Source organism: Rhizopus delemar, genomic scaffold (genome assembly GCF_000149305.1).
Source record: "Rhizopus delemar RA 99-880 supercont3.2 genomic scaffold, whole genome shotgun sequence".
NCBI classification, from domain to species: Eukaryota; Fungi; Mucoromycota; class Mucoromycetes; order Mucorales; family Rhizopodaceae; genus Rhizopus; species Rhizopus delemar.
This window is the reverse complement of record NW_027137828.1, coordinates 4,255,607-4,271,512: the sequence shown is the minus strand read 5'-3', so window position 1 is coordinate 4,271,512 and position 15,906 is coordinate 4,255,607. Positions and strand designations below refer to the sequence as shown.

Below are 15,906 nucleotides of genomic sequence, written 5' to 3'. Positions count from 1 at the left end.
TATGTTGTTTTATTTTCAAAAAATAAATATAAGAAAATGTCAGCAAAGGAACACAAAAAGCAATCACGAAACTAGGAGCGTAATTTTGTGCATATGCTGTACTTTTTTCTTTACATGAGAATGCAATCTGAGTTTTTGGCATCCGGTTTACCGTTTTTGTTTCTAGTTGGACGCCTTTTAACAATTGATTGGCTCATTTGCTCTAAAACCTGCAACCTATGAATGGCCTTTTGATCCCCATGACTAGCAGCCTTCATATACCAGAATTTAGCTTCCTTCCCATTCATTGGCACACCAAACCCCATTTCAGTAAAATAGCCAATAGCATATTCTGCCTTTCCCATTTCTTTTTCTGCTGCTTTTTTAGCCCACAAATAAGCTGTCGCATCATCTTGAGGCAGTATGTCCCCCGCCCCAGTAAAATACCATCCTGACAGCGCCAGCTCTGCGTCTGCGTAATTTTGTTCTGCTGCACGCGAATACCAAGCAATGGATCTTCTTGGGTCTGTTGGACAATTTAGTTTCCCATTTTCATACGCCCATCCAAGTTTGAATTGAGAAGGGGCATAACCCAAAAGCGCAGCTTGACTAAATAATTCTCGAGCATAATCTAGGTCTGGAATAACAGAGGGGATACGGTTACTTAGATTTTCGTATATTAAACCCAACTCATGCAAAGCATGTGGGTGTTTTTCATCTGCTATTTGCGCTGCCCGCAAGAACCAAGAAAGAGCTTCGCGAGGGTTCTTTTGCTGCCCAATAGATCCGCTTAAAATGATCATTCCAAGTTTATACATTGCTGAAGCATCACCTAGATTGGCAGCTTTTCTGTAAAACTGCATAGCATGTTTATAATTCTTTTTAGTACCCAATCCAAGCTCATAACAGGCAGCTGCTCGATAAGCACATTCAGAATGATTCAATTTGGAACCTTGCACATAGAGCGTAAATGCTTTATCAAGATCTAATTTTAGTCCATGGAGACCGTTGCCATAACAATCAGCTAAAAAAAATTGAGCATCAGCGCAGCCAACCTTATGGGAAGCCAATTTCTTTAAAAGTTTGAATGCCTCTTCCTCCATATTATTTTTCAATTCTTCTGTTCTTTTAAGATCTTGAGGACTTGCTCTCAAATACTTGGTAGCCTCGAGTAAATAGCGTGAAAAAAAAAGCCTTTGATGGGAATCTTTCGAAACTTTTGACTCTTCTCTTAATCTGCTTATGTTTTCAGCTGTAAATGAAGGGAACTCTTGATTAACCGAATTTAGCCGTTCACGTCTCCTTTTCCCTGCCAAAGTAGCCATTTCAAGTGAGCTACTGGGAAGGTAGTCAGCATCTTCCTCAAAGACTGCACATTGAGTGGCTGCAGTTGCTGTTATTGCTGTTGCTGGTAAAGGAGGTGAGTGGGGTATAAAATGCTGTAGGCCTTCTCTGTGAGGTGGTGGAACTGGTGGAGGGGTAAAAGATTTTGCAGTTCCTAAAGAAGCTTTCGACGCATTAGCCAAAGAATAGTTTGCATTAGATTGAGATTGATCTAAATTTATAAATGATGGGCTGTTGGTCAATGTTGTCATTTTGAAATTGTAAAAAAAAAAAAATTAAAATAAAATAAAATAAAAGTTTTATAGATTGAAATAAAAAAAGTTTTTCATATACAGAAATAATCTTAAGTATCTATTTACCGGAATTGTTTAAAATGATAGTGCTTTCCTGTTTAAATTCCTGCGTAGCAGATCATTTGTGTAGCATCCTTGAAGTTGTGTTACAAAAATAGACGAATTTGGGCTGTGATGTAACTTTGAAATTCATAATTTTTTTTACTTGTTTTTTGTGGTAAAAAGTAAATATTTACTTTCTATATTTGCTTTGATTACTATGACTAGTACCAAATGGTTATATTGTTATTGTAATACTCATTAAAACTTATCACTGTATAAAATAAACATCATATTTAATAAAAATAATAATTAATTACAAGTATAGCTATAGAATAAGCCAGTTCTAAACATGTAAAGTCTATTCAAAATAAAATAAAATCTAGGTTGTTTTCTTACCAATCTTAAATTTAGACTTTACAATAATCCGAGTATCGGTTGAAGGTATAAATTGCGGGGAACTTGCCCTCTATAGTAATATCCATCTCAAATGTGACTGCTGATATGACTCTAACCACTTTTTTTTTTTTTTTTTTGTGCTTCTCTTTTCTTCAACCTCCAGCACCATGCGTAATACCAAACTATTAGCCGGTTCTTCACACCCTGAACTTGCTTCACTTGTTAGCAAGCGCTTAGGAGTACCAGTTGCAGAATGCACTTTAAAAAAGTTTAGTAATAGAGAAACAAGTGTTGAAATTCGTAAGTTTTTGTACCAAGTATACAGGGACACTATCACTAAAAAGGCTTCTTTCCGAGAATAGACGTCTCTGTTCGTAATGAAGATATATTTATCATTCAATCAGGTTCTGAGAACATGAATGACAATATCATTGAGCTTTGTATTATGATTCAAGCTGCTCGTATTGGTTCTGGTAAGCGTATTACTGCTGTTCTTCCTTACTTTCCTTACTGCAAGCAGAGCAAACGTAAAGGAAGAACAAGTATTACTGCTAAGCGTGAGTTCAAGGATCAGTGATAGTTTTCGTCCCATTAATTTGCTTTATTAGTTGTTGCAAACATGTTGGCAGTTGCTGGCGTTGATCACATCATTGTATGCTTAAAATGATTATTCATTTTGATTTCTCTTTACTAAATGCTATACATAGACTATGGATCTTCACGCTTCACAAATGCAAGGTTTTTTCCAACGCCCTGTAGACAATCTCTATGCTGAACCTGTTATTGCTCGTTGGATTACCCATTCTGTGCCTAATTGGCAAAATGGTGTGATTGTTTCAAAGAATGCTGGTGGTGCAAAACGGTAAAAACACATAAAAATATAGCACTCTTTGTATTCTGATTTTTTTTAGTGTTACTTCTTTAGCTGATGCTCTTCGTCTTGATTTTGCTTTAATTCACAAGGATCGCTCTCGTTTAGGACCTCAAGGCCATAACCGTCCCTACAGTGGTATGCCCAAATCAGGTGAAGGTGATTCTACAGTTCGCGTTTTTGAAGAAGACGAAGATGGAGTAGAGGAAAGTGAAGATTTGACTGCTTCCATATCTTCATTAACTGAGACAGGTGTCAATGGAGACATTTTGAATGCTGCTGTGAGCGTTGTTGCTGATAAGGATGGTGAAAGTACAATAACATTGGTTGGAGATGTTAGGGGCAAGATTGCCTTTTTGACTGTAAGGAAAAAGGATCTAAAATGGAAATTGATGTGCTGACATTGAGACAAATATGTAGGATGATATTATTGATAACGTTGGTACATTTTTGGATGCGGCAGACCATTTGATGAAAAAATGTGGAGCAGATAAAGTATACATCATTGCCACGCATGGCGTATTAAGTGGGAATGCCATTGAAAAGATCGAAGCATGTGATAGTGTATATAAGTTGGTTGTTACCAACACATTCCCTATTCCAAAGGAAAAGATGGATAAATCATCTAAACTGATTATTATTGATATATCAAACACACTTGCAGAAGCAATAAGAAGAACTGTAAGTTTTATATATCATTGTATTTTAGCTTACTAACCTGTCAACTTAGCACAATGGAGAAAGTGTCAGTTATCTTTTCAATCACGCAGAATAATAAAAATAATACAATACACTATTTGTTTGAAACAATCTCCTAACGAAAGGCAATATAGTCATCAATAAAAAAAGATTAGCTCCTTCCTCCTCCCCTAAGAAAAAGGAGGAGGATGTCTGGAACATTGTAATGGGAAAGATTCTGCTTAAGACAAATGTTGACTGTACAATCTTTTTCTTTTCTATATTTAATTCAAAACAATACACTTTTATGTCCACATGTACTGAACAATGTAGAGAGTCTAGATCTGTTGAATTATTTAGTTTCTTAGCCAGTTTGCCATGAATTGCCAGTGTTTTATGCGCCTTGTACCATATAAACACTGTAAACTCAGTATTATATGTCTCTTTTTCCTATCTGTAGTTTCTTTGATGCCTACTTGCTTTCAACCATATCAACACAAACAAGTTCATAAGTAATCAGAACTATTAGGATCAATGAAATGCAGGCAGTTGTTTCATTGTGTTCCTTTTTACATAAGCTGTTGCGATGATTGTCTAAATTAAAGCCACTCCACATTAATTTAATTTTACCGCACTTTTCATAAAGGGGACATACGATGATCACTCCCCTTAGAATTCACTAAGGAATAAGGAGATCTCTGTTAACCAAAATGATAAACCAAATGGTTTTAAAATTGATAAATTTACAATGTATTGTCTATAACGTTAAACCTCTATTACCATTTCTTTGTCTATTCAAAAAAGGCAATAAAATTAAACTCCACATTACAAAAAAGAGGAACTTGAAAAAGAGGAGGTAACGGAGTTTATAGAGGGGGGAATGAACATAAACAAAAAAAATTGAAGGATCACTGAAACTTTGTCTTTCTTTTTCTTTTATTCCTTAAAATTAGTCTCACTTCGCCATCGATAGGCGATGAAGTCCAAAAAATCAAGAAATACAAGTAACAACACCTCTGAAGACGATTTAAGTCCTCGCAATAATGCATTTAATTTCATAAAGAATCGTTTCTTCCAAAGCAATAGCACAAACGGTTTTCAAAGGCCGGTAGAGGATAATAGAAAAAACACACAGTCTTTGACACATACACCCTATTCTCAGCCTTTGACTATAACTAATACAAAGCCACAGCAAGCTGATAAACCTTTGTCAAGATCTTTTGACGAACAATCTACTTTAGAATTCTCTAATCAGAATTTAAAAAATCAACGTCCCATGTCAATGGATGTGGAAACATTACTTCAACAATCTGACTTTCCTAATAATTCGACAGCATTGAATCGTCGTAGTAAGCGCGAGCAAGAAAAGCGGACTAGTTTTATTATTATAAAAGAAGGATACCTGTTTAAAAAGACAGATTTTCGCCCATTTCACAAACAAACAAAACTAGACAGAGGATGGAAATTGTATAAAGTAGTGTTAAGAGGACATAAACTCTACCTCTTCAAAGCTCTTGCAGAATCCCCACTTCGATCTTTCTTCCCTTCTTCACCTTCTTTAAGTGTTTCTTCATCTAGCAACCATTCAACTACTAGTTTGAAACTAGTTTCTTCAGAATTTGAACGTGAAGCACAGCATACTTTCTTTCACAACTCAGCAAGTCTTCCGCAAGGACTAGTGTTTATGGAATTGAACCAATCCAACATGCAACCAAAAAGACAGGTACAATTAGTATTAGACAGCAATTGTCTTTACATATGTTATCGCACTGATAAAAAGCAACTATGGAAAATTGAGCAGAAGATATCAATTCCACAACTCAAGATTAATCAAATCAATCCATCCGTAGATTCAATTGATTCACCCACGTCACCTACATCAACCAACTCACAACAATCAGACCCTTTTTTATATAAACACTCGAATGCGCTCGTGTTCAGCCTTTCATTTATAAACAAACCAACCCTCTTGGGCTTATATTCAACTCAGTTTCTTCATGCAGGTCAGGCTTGGATCCAAACATTTCAAAATATCTGTCAGAAGAAGCCACTATTTGTAGAAGAAGATCTGCTTTACAGTAGATCGAATGATAGCTTTGATTATCATGGGTCAAGTACAGCTACAACCATTCTTGACTTTGAACCTGGCAACGATAGCAGAATGTGTGACGCTACACAAAGATACCATCCTGATCTGCTACGGAAGTGTTGGTCCGACACTGACAATGACGTTGTTGGTGGTACTATTTCTGCTTTGGTTCATGAATTGCTTTTGACCGACAATGAAGAATACACAAATGCATTCTTATTGAATTACTCAACATTTACAACTGGGTCAAATGTTTTGAATGAAATCAAGGCTTTTTCGTTAGCTTTTTCATCAATGCTTGATGGTCGTATACTCAACTTATTTACAATTTGGTGTGAAAGCTTTGCTTTGGACGTGATGGGCGATGTAGCAAGTGGAATGATATCTGTCCTAGAAAGCATAATCACAGTTGATACAACTGAAGTTAAACAACTTGTACTTGACACAGTTGCTGAGAATGCAAAATCAACAGCTCGTGACGAGATAAGTAAGTGTTTCTCTGAAAGAAATAGAAATGAATTGAATTGCTAAATTTTCTTTTAGAATATCAGGAAAACATACACGATCCGGGCAACCAAGAAGAAGAAGTGGAAACGACTGAAATAGAAAATATTTTAGCAGAAGATGGAGGCTCTGTGAACCTGTCAAATTTGCTCATTACTGGGTTGATGCCTACTACTTTCTTGTTGATTTCTTCCGATAGATTTGCTGAGCAGGTTTATCTGTTTCACTTATTGCAACACACTAAATACAAACATGAATTGATGAATTCATTATCCTATTTGCCTAGACCTCAAACCTCGGTTGAAATGCTCAATTCTTTACTGTTTACAACTGCTTCGCCCCACTTTTTGACAAAGCTCATTCGAAACCATATTTTAATTGATTCTCAGCAGCAAGGCTCTGATGGAGTTCTTTTAAGAGCGCAACTCTTGAAACATTGGATACGCGTGGGTACCAAATTACATCAATTGGGTGATACAACTGGTTGGTGTGCAGTCGCCATGGGGTTGTGTTCCGTCGGTATTGTTAGACTTAAAGAAGCTTGGAAATCCGTGGAACGTGATATGGTTTACACCGTACAAACACACTGGGCTCGTACATTAGCAGAACATGGTCTCTTTGAACAAAGTATTTGGACAGAAACATGGGAACATGAAACTCATTTCAAATTTGCTCAAGTGCTCCATTTGGATAACCCATATTGTCTTCCATTTTTTGGTACCATTCGACAGGCCGTGGATCGCCGCAGAAAGCATCCTAAGAAATCATTAGGTCCTAATATGATCAATTTTGAGGAATGTGAACGCATTTATAAAACTATCAAGCTAAGCTTAGATACATGGAGACAGGCATCTGTTGAACCTGAATATATAGACATAAAAGCAGTGGGGCCCCTTCAATCGTTTTTTGAACACTCTGTAACGGATCTGATATCTGTGCCGCATGACTTGAAATATTTACAAGAATCTTCTCTTGCTTGTGAGCCCAAGATCTTTGGACAAGCATACGACCGACCTACAAACCAAATAGTTTCAGAATCAACACCAAATACCAATTTCCCTCTGCATTTCCCTGCCATTTTAGAAAATTGTACCCTTTGGGATAGTGATTGGTCTTTTATTTACTCATCTAAAAGAATGGCTGGTGAAAACATTGTATCTATTCCTCCTCCTTTTTTAAATGACAATTCAATCCAAGAGGGCGCCGAGGTTTTGCAGCAGCAGCAGCAGCATCATTCAGCCGTAAATAACCTACAGTCTACTTCACCAACAGACCGGAAAGGGCTTCGACGAAGAACGTTTAGCTTCCCACCTGGAGGTATGTACCATACCGCCACCAGAGAATCCTCCAACAGCAAATATGAGCTTTTGGAATCTATCAATAGCAAAACCTGGTTCGGGTCTCTTGCTTCAGGTCGTCAGCATAATACTTATTCATCAAAAGCTCTTATGGAGGCACATCGAAAGAGTCGTGCAATACAGTCGAGTAATGGCGAGTTCGATCTTGTTGTAGCACAAGGAAAGCTTGTTTTTAAGGCCTCTGCTATATTAAGAAACAAAGATAAAGATGTTGTTTATTTAAAGAGAACTGAATCTCTACATTCTGTTCAATTTTTAAAACAAGGTAAAATTGTAATTTATTTTTTGTGAATAAGAGTTTATAACAAATATTCAATAGGTCAAGAAGATGAAAAAAAGAAACAATCCAGCCGATCTGAGCTACTTGTTACTGTTAAAGGCGCACACTTTGACCACCTAGTAGACTGTTTAATCTATGGTATATCTCCATATCATGATGTGCTAAAAGAACAATGGCAAATGATATCTTTTGCAGAAGGATTTCAGTATCAAACGGACAAAGTCATTATGGATGAAGAAAACTTCATTAGTGTATTTTTTATGACTTATCGAAGCTATAAGTCTCCTGTTTATTTACTGAACAAGCTTCAAAACAATTTTTTGAATGCCAAATCAAAATTCAGATTGACAACAAAGAAGAAGGCATCGTTAATCCTCTTGGAGACTTATTTCTCTACAAATACGGCAGAGCCTTCAAACAGTAAAACTGTTGACGTGGAGGATACAGAAATCAATTCATACGACTGGAAATGTATTGCGACTGTCCAGCTTCGTATACTGAACCTGGTATTATATTGGCTAGAAGAGCATCCTTACGACTTTACAGATGAACCGAATTTAATTCGATATATAAATATATTTTCGAGAGATGCAAAAGAAAACTTGGCTAATTGGCATGAGCCACTAAAGCGTCATTTGTTGAAGAGTAATGACAATGATACCAGTGAATTATCTGCTAAACTTAAAGAATGGACAAATGCAGTTCATATTGGAGATAAGATTCAAAAAAAGATTGCCAAACTCGAAGACCAGGTTATTCGAAACAGCTTATCCCCTTGTTATGATATGAAATCCATCCGCTTTGATATAGAATGTTTTCGTAACATCCAAGATTTATACCATCAGTTAATGCACGGATCACAGCGATATACTGCAACACTACAATTAGCTACAAACAAAAGAATACCTCTCTCAGTATCACACAAACCCGTAGAGCAGGACGTTGGAAGTCTTGTTGATAGATATCCTCCAGAGGTTCTATTGGAACAAGTGGATACGAATGTACGTCAGCTATTTGAATGTGCCAGCATTCAGGATTGGGCTCAAACATTTGATGTGTTGGAAGCTCAATGCAGTGATTTATATGCGTGGTTACCTTCCCGTAAGCCCAATCGCACATCAAAAATATTTACTTCATTTTCTGCTATTGTTGACGCACCATCCCCCCATATATCTGACTATCGCGTTCTTGCAGAAGAAATTATTATCTCAGACATCTTTACAACAATTCAAGGTGCCAAAAGGTCTATTGTTTCTCCTTCAGCATTCTCAGATGATGACTTTTTGTCAGCTTTCCCTAGCTCAATACAACACTTGTACTGTTTGCATTTCATTATCCGTAGCTGGGCTATTCATGAAATGTCTTCACCTAAGATTGATTCCAAAGCACGGACGGTGCGTATCGAAAAGTTTTTGCAGATTGTATTGCTGAGCAAAATGTGTAGCGAGAAGATGACACTTTTCCCAGAGCTGAAGACTAACGAGGCGAAAAAGAAGAGGATACCCGGATTTGTCGAAAATGCAATTGCTAGCGCCCTTGTGAGCCCTGAGGTTAGATTGTTTACAAAGGCATGGAATGATATAGCTTTACAGTATGGTCATGCCAGTCTGGATTCTTTGGAGAGCCTGCTGAACAAGATTCAAAATGCATATTCTTTAACTACAAGATCTTCTACATCATCGTTATCTATTCAAGATGAGCCACCTTCTATCGTTACTCCTAGCTTAGGATGGATATTTGAACGTGTTATGGAAATTTGCTTTACTATACCTGATACAATTGAGAAAAAAGACGGTCTAATCAGTTTTGATAAAAGAAGATACTTGTATCACTTTTTACAACTCATTGTTAATGTCCAAGTTGATATCCATGAGCATCAGCAACGACATGCAGAAAACAAAGGTCTCAGCATGTCATTTCTTATTTCACCTAATCCATCAAAACTGAACTGGAAAGATTTGAAGGAACATGCTTTACGAGAAAACAAGAAAACTTTGTCACAAGGAGCCTCAGGCGGCAAAGGCCTGCGAGGCTCTTCCAACAGATCATACGGATCAAAAGCAGCAGTTTTCAACAAGTTGATTACAAAACAGATGGACAAGCTGAAAAAAGACTTTAAAGAAAGAGACCGGGTTGACAAGGATTGGCTCACACTCCAACACAAACTTCAAAAAAAGCAAGTAGAGCAAGCAAAATTCTTTGAAAAGCAAGAACGGCCTTACAGCATGATGCCTCGAATCAATTCATTCTTCAAAGGCCTTCGACCACCGTCCTTAGTGTCTTCACCTATTCATCACATCTTTCCAACTAACAATAGCCATGATTATTTCGCGGCTACCAAAGCGTCTACTGTCATTAATCTCATTCATTCAACTACATCCATCGCTAGTACTTACACAAAACGAGATTTTGTCTTCCGTATCGTCACAGAAGAAGGTGGTCAATATCTTTTCCAAGGTATGAACTATGAAGACATGCATGATTGGATGCGTCAAATTAATGATGCTGCGCGAGAAGGAGCAGCAAAACGTCAAAGTGTTTTGGCTGCCGAATCTTTAGACAATGAAAGTGAAAGAAGACAAAGTGCCATCTTAATCGAAACCTCAGCTCGTAATTCGTCTCCATCACATCGAAAATCTATCTACAGTGTCTCTCTAGATATCCTAATGCGCGATGGACAGATACCACTCATTGTGGAAAAGTGTATACAGGAGATAGAAAAGCGTGGCCTTGAAGAAGTAGGCATATATCGTGTTGCTGGTACTGGCTCTGTGGTGAGCGCCTTGAAAGCTGAATTCAACAAGGACGTAAACAAAGTGAACCTCAGTGATTCAAAATGGGCCGATATCAATGTCATTGCAGACGCTTTTAAACAGTTTTTACGTGAACTGCCAGAACCTTTATTAACCTACACATACTATGACGAATTCATTAATGCATCAGGTAAGTAAATAGTATCCAATAAAAGAAATTGTTTCCTCTAACCATTTGAATATATAGCTTCAGAGGATCACGATCAACGTGTTTATTTAATCAAAGAGGTCTTAAAAAAGCTGCCTTACACCAATTATACTCTTCTCAAAAGAATCATTGAGCATTTTGTCAAGTAAGATCTTCTTTTGTATTTTTATCTTGTCATGTACTAACTCTTGCTGATATTAGTGTAACCGATTTTGAAGCAATCAATCATATGTATGTAACAAACTTGGCTATCGTCTTTGGTCCCACTTTGCTTCAACCGGCACCAGGGCCTGCTTCCTTTGCTACCACTATGTCAAACCTAGGTCATCATCAAAATATCGTTAAATATCTTATTTTAAACTACCATTACTTGTTCGATGTTGAAAGCGAAGTAGAAGCAAAGGAAGAACAAGCTTTAACTGTGGAGTAAAGGTTTTTCTCTCACTGAAGAAACACACATTTTTGTATATCATTTTGTCACATTTATACTCGTTTTTCTTTATTTTTTTTTATTTTATTTTTTTTTGCAACGAGGCTGGTCCTTATTTTTATTAAACAACACTTACAATAGTATGAATAAATTGAAATATCAGTGTGTACTATTATTAATTGCTTTCTTATATAACAAAAGAAGTCTTTGAGTCATTGAACAATCTGAGTTTTACCACATCAAGATATAAATAAGCAAACATGTTTATTAACAGGATCATGTTCCTTTTTTTCTTTTTATTTCGTATTCCTGCTAAATTAAAAATTAAATGAGCCAAGACAATAACGTCAGCTTATGCAATCGTAATATCATTTCTCCACCAGCCACGCCTAAAAGATCAATTGAAGCATATTTCATACCACAGAACAGAACATGCAAACAACAACTAGCTATTGCCAGAATCTCGTATCTTCTTCACCTAATTCTTCTCTATCTTTATCTAAATCATATAATCCATCGTTATCTTCCCTCTTGATCACAAGGCAGCAAAGAACACCAATCGCAGATTGCTTGTATTGTGCAACCACTTTCATCTGCACCTATCGAAGGTGATCAAAGCTTATATACTATTCCTCCCTCTTGTCAAAAATTAAAACCTGCCTCTCCACTTTGTTCCCAAACAAAAGGTACATTCACGATGCCCATTGAATCTTTATTTGGACTACAAAGCAACACAAAACACAGCGTAGAAAAAGCCATTTTATTTCCCTCTCAGATCAACCATAAAAAAAAACATAAACTTATGAAGTGTGCAACTTCAAAAAAATTAATATGCTTGGTAATTGTAGAAAAGAGAAAGAAGACCTCAGTAAAAGACAACGATTTTGATTCGAATGTAAATAAACGCTCTTGTGATTTTACACATGATAAAGTAGCGCTATCTATCAAAAGCGAAGATCACATTTGTACCGATCGCATGGATCAGTGTGACAGCAAGAAAACAACATATTGAAACAAAGCCAAGAAGGAGACAGCGTACCTATTTGACACAGCTACAGCGGATAACAAAATTGCTACGCTTTTTAATGATAAAGAAGGTTGTATTCCAAAAGTAGAAGTATTTGAGAATAGGGCACCGGTTCGCGTTGCTTGGAAAGGTAAAACGTCTGGTATATGAAATAGGATACATGTAAAAGCTTAATATGTACCATAGAATCTCCATTAAAAATACGAACACTGCCTCATTTTGAAAAATTACATTCTGGCTAAGTACCAATTGCTGCAACACTTCGTCTAACACCTGAACAATATTTGAGATGTAAATATGCTTTAATATTAGCAGTCCACAAAGCAGATCAAGATAGCACTATGTTTAAAATATCAGAAGCTCAAAGAGCGTGTTCCATTAATGTTAACAAAGCGTACTGTGGAAGGTCTTTGGAAAATTAGGTTGGCTGGGTTCAAAATGTCCAAACTAAGCTTCATTACTTGGCAATATATGGTAGTATTTTTATGATTATATAATTGTAGGTTTATGCTTTATGTTTGTTTATTTTTGTTCAATTTCTTGTTTTCATTAAAAGCTTTATATGTGTATATGTACATATGCATTGTTTTTTCTATGTCAAACTACTACTGATGGCACTTTGATTTCGACAATGCTTTTCTTTTTGCGAAGATCAATGCCATACTCTTTTTTCATATTGCTTTTTTTTTGTTAAACCTGAAAATGAGATTTTACTGGGCCAATTTTTTGTCACTTGTTGATCTTTTTCTTTTTTGAAACATACGCGCAACAAATAAAAATATCAGCAGAAAATAAAAATGAAAGCTATTTATACAAATGTCGCTATAAAACAAGGTTGTAAAGCAATTCAAGTGAAAGGTAGACTCATGACCTTATCAATTATACAACAGATACCTCACCGCAAAAAAATTGTTTGAATGATATGGATTTAAAACATGCAATTCCACACAAACACTTGACCATTGCTCTTACATCTAATCAAAGTACATTATACATAAAAGTGGGCTAGTTCACAAACACAACAGTCTTTTTAATATAAAAAAATAATTAAACATTCTTATTCTATCCTCCTTTACAAGTCTTCACGGACTCTGAAGCCAGGACCATAAGGCTCTGAGTTCAAGGTAGTGTAGACGCCAGGAGCATATTCACAAGTATGGCGTCCACTTTGAGGTCCAGCCTTAACTGGCTTACCAGACTTCAAATTATCCAAAAGCTTGGTAGTGGTTTCAGGTGTTAAATCCTCCTACAAGTTCAATACTGTTTAATAAATTTCTTTTCTTTAAGTATGTCGAAACTTACATAATAATCATCGTTGATAGCCATCACAGGTGCATTAACACAGGCACCAGCACATTCAACTTCAACCAAAGTGAACTTTCCATCCTTACTTGTTTCACCGACTTCGATACCAAGGTTGCTCTTGATCGTTTCCAAAATCTTTGTAGAGCCACAACCACCCAATTGACAAGGAGTTGTTGTACAGAGTTGTAAAAAGTATTTACCAACAGGCTGACGGTTGTACATGGTATAGAAGGTAGCAACTTCGTATACACGCATAGGAGGTACTTCCAATAAACGAGCTACTTCATTCATAACAGAAATAGAAGTGAAACCGTTTTGTCTTTGACCGAGATCTAAAAGAGGCATAATGGCGGCCTTTTTGTATTGTTCAGGATATTTCTTCAAAATTTCAGAAATGCGTTTTTTGTTATCCTCGTTGAATTCGAAAGGAATGCTGGCATTGTTTTCGGCTGTATCTCGGTGCTGTGTGAATAGTGGAGATGATTTGTGTATTTAAAAGTTAAATACATGTCAATTCTTTTTTTTTTTCTTTTTTTTTTTACCACAAAGATCGCGTCAGAGAATGAAGCAGGAGATGAATACAAAGTACGTCTAGCAAGATTATTTCTAGCTAATGGCTTAGCAGCTTGACGAATAATGGAACGCAACATAGAGAAAGAGAAGGGGGATAGTGTATAGTGAATTAATGTATAGAAAAAAAAAGCCAGGCAGATTTAACGCAACGCCCCCTTCTGTTCAAAACTTTTTTCTTTGCCAAAACATTCAATTTCCGACTGTTCCTCTTGTGACGTCAAATTGAGCTTTATAATTTTCTGGGAATTATCTAACCAGTCGGTCAACGCAGTCACCCAGCGATCACAAACACCAGAGCCTCATACTAAATTGAAAAATATGCCCTGGTCCCAAGTAGTGGCCAGGAAGCGAACATCACTTATGATTGCTACTTTTGAATACAACATTCACAAAAGCCCACAAAGCAAAGTTATTCACTTTAAAGTGTGGAGAGCAGGACGTTCTCCAGGTAGTGTCCTCCTGGATATGACCGATAGATCTGAATCGCCCGCGCAGCTCATGGCCCTAATTGCGAAACAATTTCCATCACGAATCGCAGTCGCAACTATTAAAGAAGGCAGTCAAAAGATTGCTGAAATCAACTTTGATCCCTCAGATCCTGCCATTGATCACATTCTTAAAGACGGCATTACTTTTGAAAATCATGCAGTTAGACTTTTACCTTGTCGAGCTTTAGATCCAGCTGTCCCTTTAGTTCGACTTCGGTTATCGAACCTTCTTTTTCTTAAAGAGGACATTCTTAAGCAACAATTAAAAATGAGTTTGGAACCTTATGACTCCTTTCTCGGTTTGACATTCTTATGAGACACACACACCGGCACCTGTATGGGTACTGGCTATGCTGTACTGAGCGTCTTAAAAAATGATGACAGATTCTCTTCCCTTTCTCACCATCTTCCTTGGTATCAGTCAGAAGATGAAGGTTTTTATGCTTTGTAGATTGACATGCCCATCTACTGTTGCTACTGTCATGCTAAAGGACATGTCGTCCCTGATTGTCCAAAAAACGTTTATCCTGTTTTTGTTGGAACTGTCTCGCTAGTGGCCATATTGCTGCTGAATGCGCAAAAAGCAAGAATAAGCCATTTAAAAAGGTTAGGAAAACTCCTACTGCTCCACAAGACAGTGTAGATCAAGATGAGGTCCAGTCGAGCCAAGCTTCTAGTAGCATAACTATGTCTAACACCTCCTCCCAACCTCTCACTTCGAATATTATGAAACGTAAACGTTCTATTCGGAATGAATCTGGTGATGACCTAAGGATTTATTCCTCTATTTTCCTAACAACTGAGAAGGACCCTATCTTATTATTCACTCAAGAGATTTTGAAAGCTCTCTTCTCAGAAACCGTTGAATTACAAGATGATATTCAAATAGAAATTAATGCTAGAAATACCGACAATCCACATGTGGCTACAGACATAGTTATTGTGGACCAAGCCACTAAAAGCATTCCTCAGTCCCAACATCAGGCTGCCATGGATAGCCACCATAATGGCGCCCCAGCAGGATATAACTTTCGTCATGACTCTTTAGATATTCTGGGATCACCGATACAGGCATACATCCCTAGTGATCAGCAGTATGGCACCACAGTGTTCAACATTGACGGTTCTCTGACTCAGTCTAAGCAATAATGAATAATAGATCGAAAGAACTATTATCTAACACTTCTTCATTGAATTGTAACAGTTTAGTGAAGACTCATAATACCCAAAAACAATCCAATTTCATACGTTACTTACGCTCTTTAAACTTCAATATAATGGCCTTTCA

General features: G+C 36.9%; 7 protein-coding genes across 7 annotated transcripts; 4 read left to right on the top strand and 3 right to left on the bottom strand.

Annotated features, from left to right (window-relative positions):
• Nucleotides 1-110: 110 nt before the first annotated feature.
• On the bottom strand, nt 111-1,574 carry RO3G_03907 (uncharacterized protein; the record flags this gene model as incomplete). The annotated part of the gene is made up of 1 exon (XM_067658497.1): nt 111-1,574. The coding sequence occupies one exon, from the start codon at nt 1,572-1,574 to the stop codon at nt 111-113; it is 1,464 nt and encodes a 487-aa protein (XP_067514598.1).
• Nucleotides 1,575-2,221: 647 nt separating this feature from the next.
• RO3G_03906 (uncharacterized protein) lies at nt 2,222-3,700 on the top strand (the record flags this gene model as incomplete). The annotated part of the gene is made up of 7 exons (XM_067658496.1): nt 2,222-2,354; nt 2,459-2,611; nt 2,663-2,706; nt 2,762-2,916; nt 2,966-3,287; nt 3,346-3,606; nt 3,656-3,700. 7 exons carry the CDS (start codon nt 2,222-2,224, stop codon nt 3,698-3,700), a joined length of 1,113 nt encoding a protein of 370 aa, XP_067514597.1.
• A 2,064-nt stretch (nt 3,701-5,764) lies between these two features.
• RO3G_03905 (uncharacterized protein) lies at nt 5,765-11,225 on the top strand (the record flags this gene model as incomplete). Its single annotated transcript, XM_067658495.1, has 5 exons — nt 5,765-6,179; nt 6,236-7,819; nt 7,874-10,777; nt 10,835-10,940; nt 10,997-11,225. 5 exons carry the CDS (start codon nt 5,765-5,767, stop codon nt 11,223-11,225), a joined length of 5,238 nt encoding a protein of 1,745 aa, XP_067514596.1.
• Nucleotides 11,226-11,674: 449 nt separating this feature from the next.
• RO3G_03904 (uncharacterized protein) lies at nt 11,675-11,984 on the bottom strand (the record flags this gene model as incomplete). Its single annotated transcript, XM_067658494.1, has 2 exons — nt 11,675-11,824; nt 11,916-11,984. The coding sequence occupies 2 exons, from the start codon at nt 11,982-11,984 to the stop codon at nt 11,675-11,677; spliced, it is 219 nt and encodes a 72-aa protein (XP_067514595.1).
• A 1,340-nt stretch (nt 11,985-13,324) lies between these two features.
• Nucleotides 13,325-14,207, bottom strand: RO3G_03903 (uncharacterized protein; the record flags this gene model as incomplete). The annotated part of the gene is made up of 3 exons (XM_067658493.1): nt 13,325-13,498; nt 13,555-14,019; nt 14,100-14,207. The coding sequence occupies 3 exons, from the start codon at nt 14,205-14,207 to the stop codon at nt 13,325-13,327; spliced, it is 747 nt and encodes a 248-aa protein (XP_067514594.1).
• Nucleotides 14,208-14,595: 388 nt separating this feature from the next.
• On the top strand, nt 14,596-14,934 carry RO3G_03902 (uncharacterized protein; the record flags this gene model as incomplete). Its single annotated transcript, XM_067658492.1, has 1 exon — nt 14,596-14,934. The coding sequence occupies one exon, from the start codon at nt 14,596-14,598 to the stop codon at nt 14,932-14,934; it is 339 nt and encodes a 112-aa protein (XP_067514593.1).
• A 371-nt stretch (nt 14,935-15,305) lies between these two features.
• Nucleotides 15,306-15,767, top strand: RO3G_03901 (uncharacterized protein; the record flags this gene model as incomplete). Its single annotated transcript, XM_067658491.1, has 1 exon — nt 15,306-15,767. The coding sequence occupies one exon, from the start codon at nt 15,306-15,308 to the stop codon at nt 15,765-15,767; it is 462 nt and encodes a 153-aa protein (XP_067514592.1).
• Between the last annotated feature and the right edge of the window lie 139 nt (nt 15,768-15,906).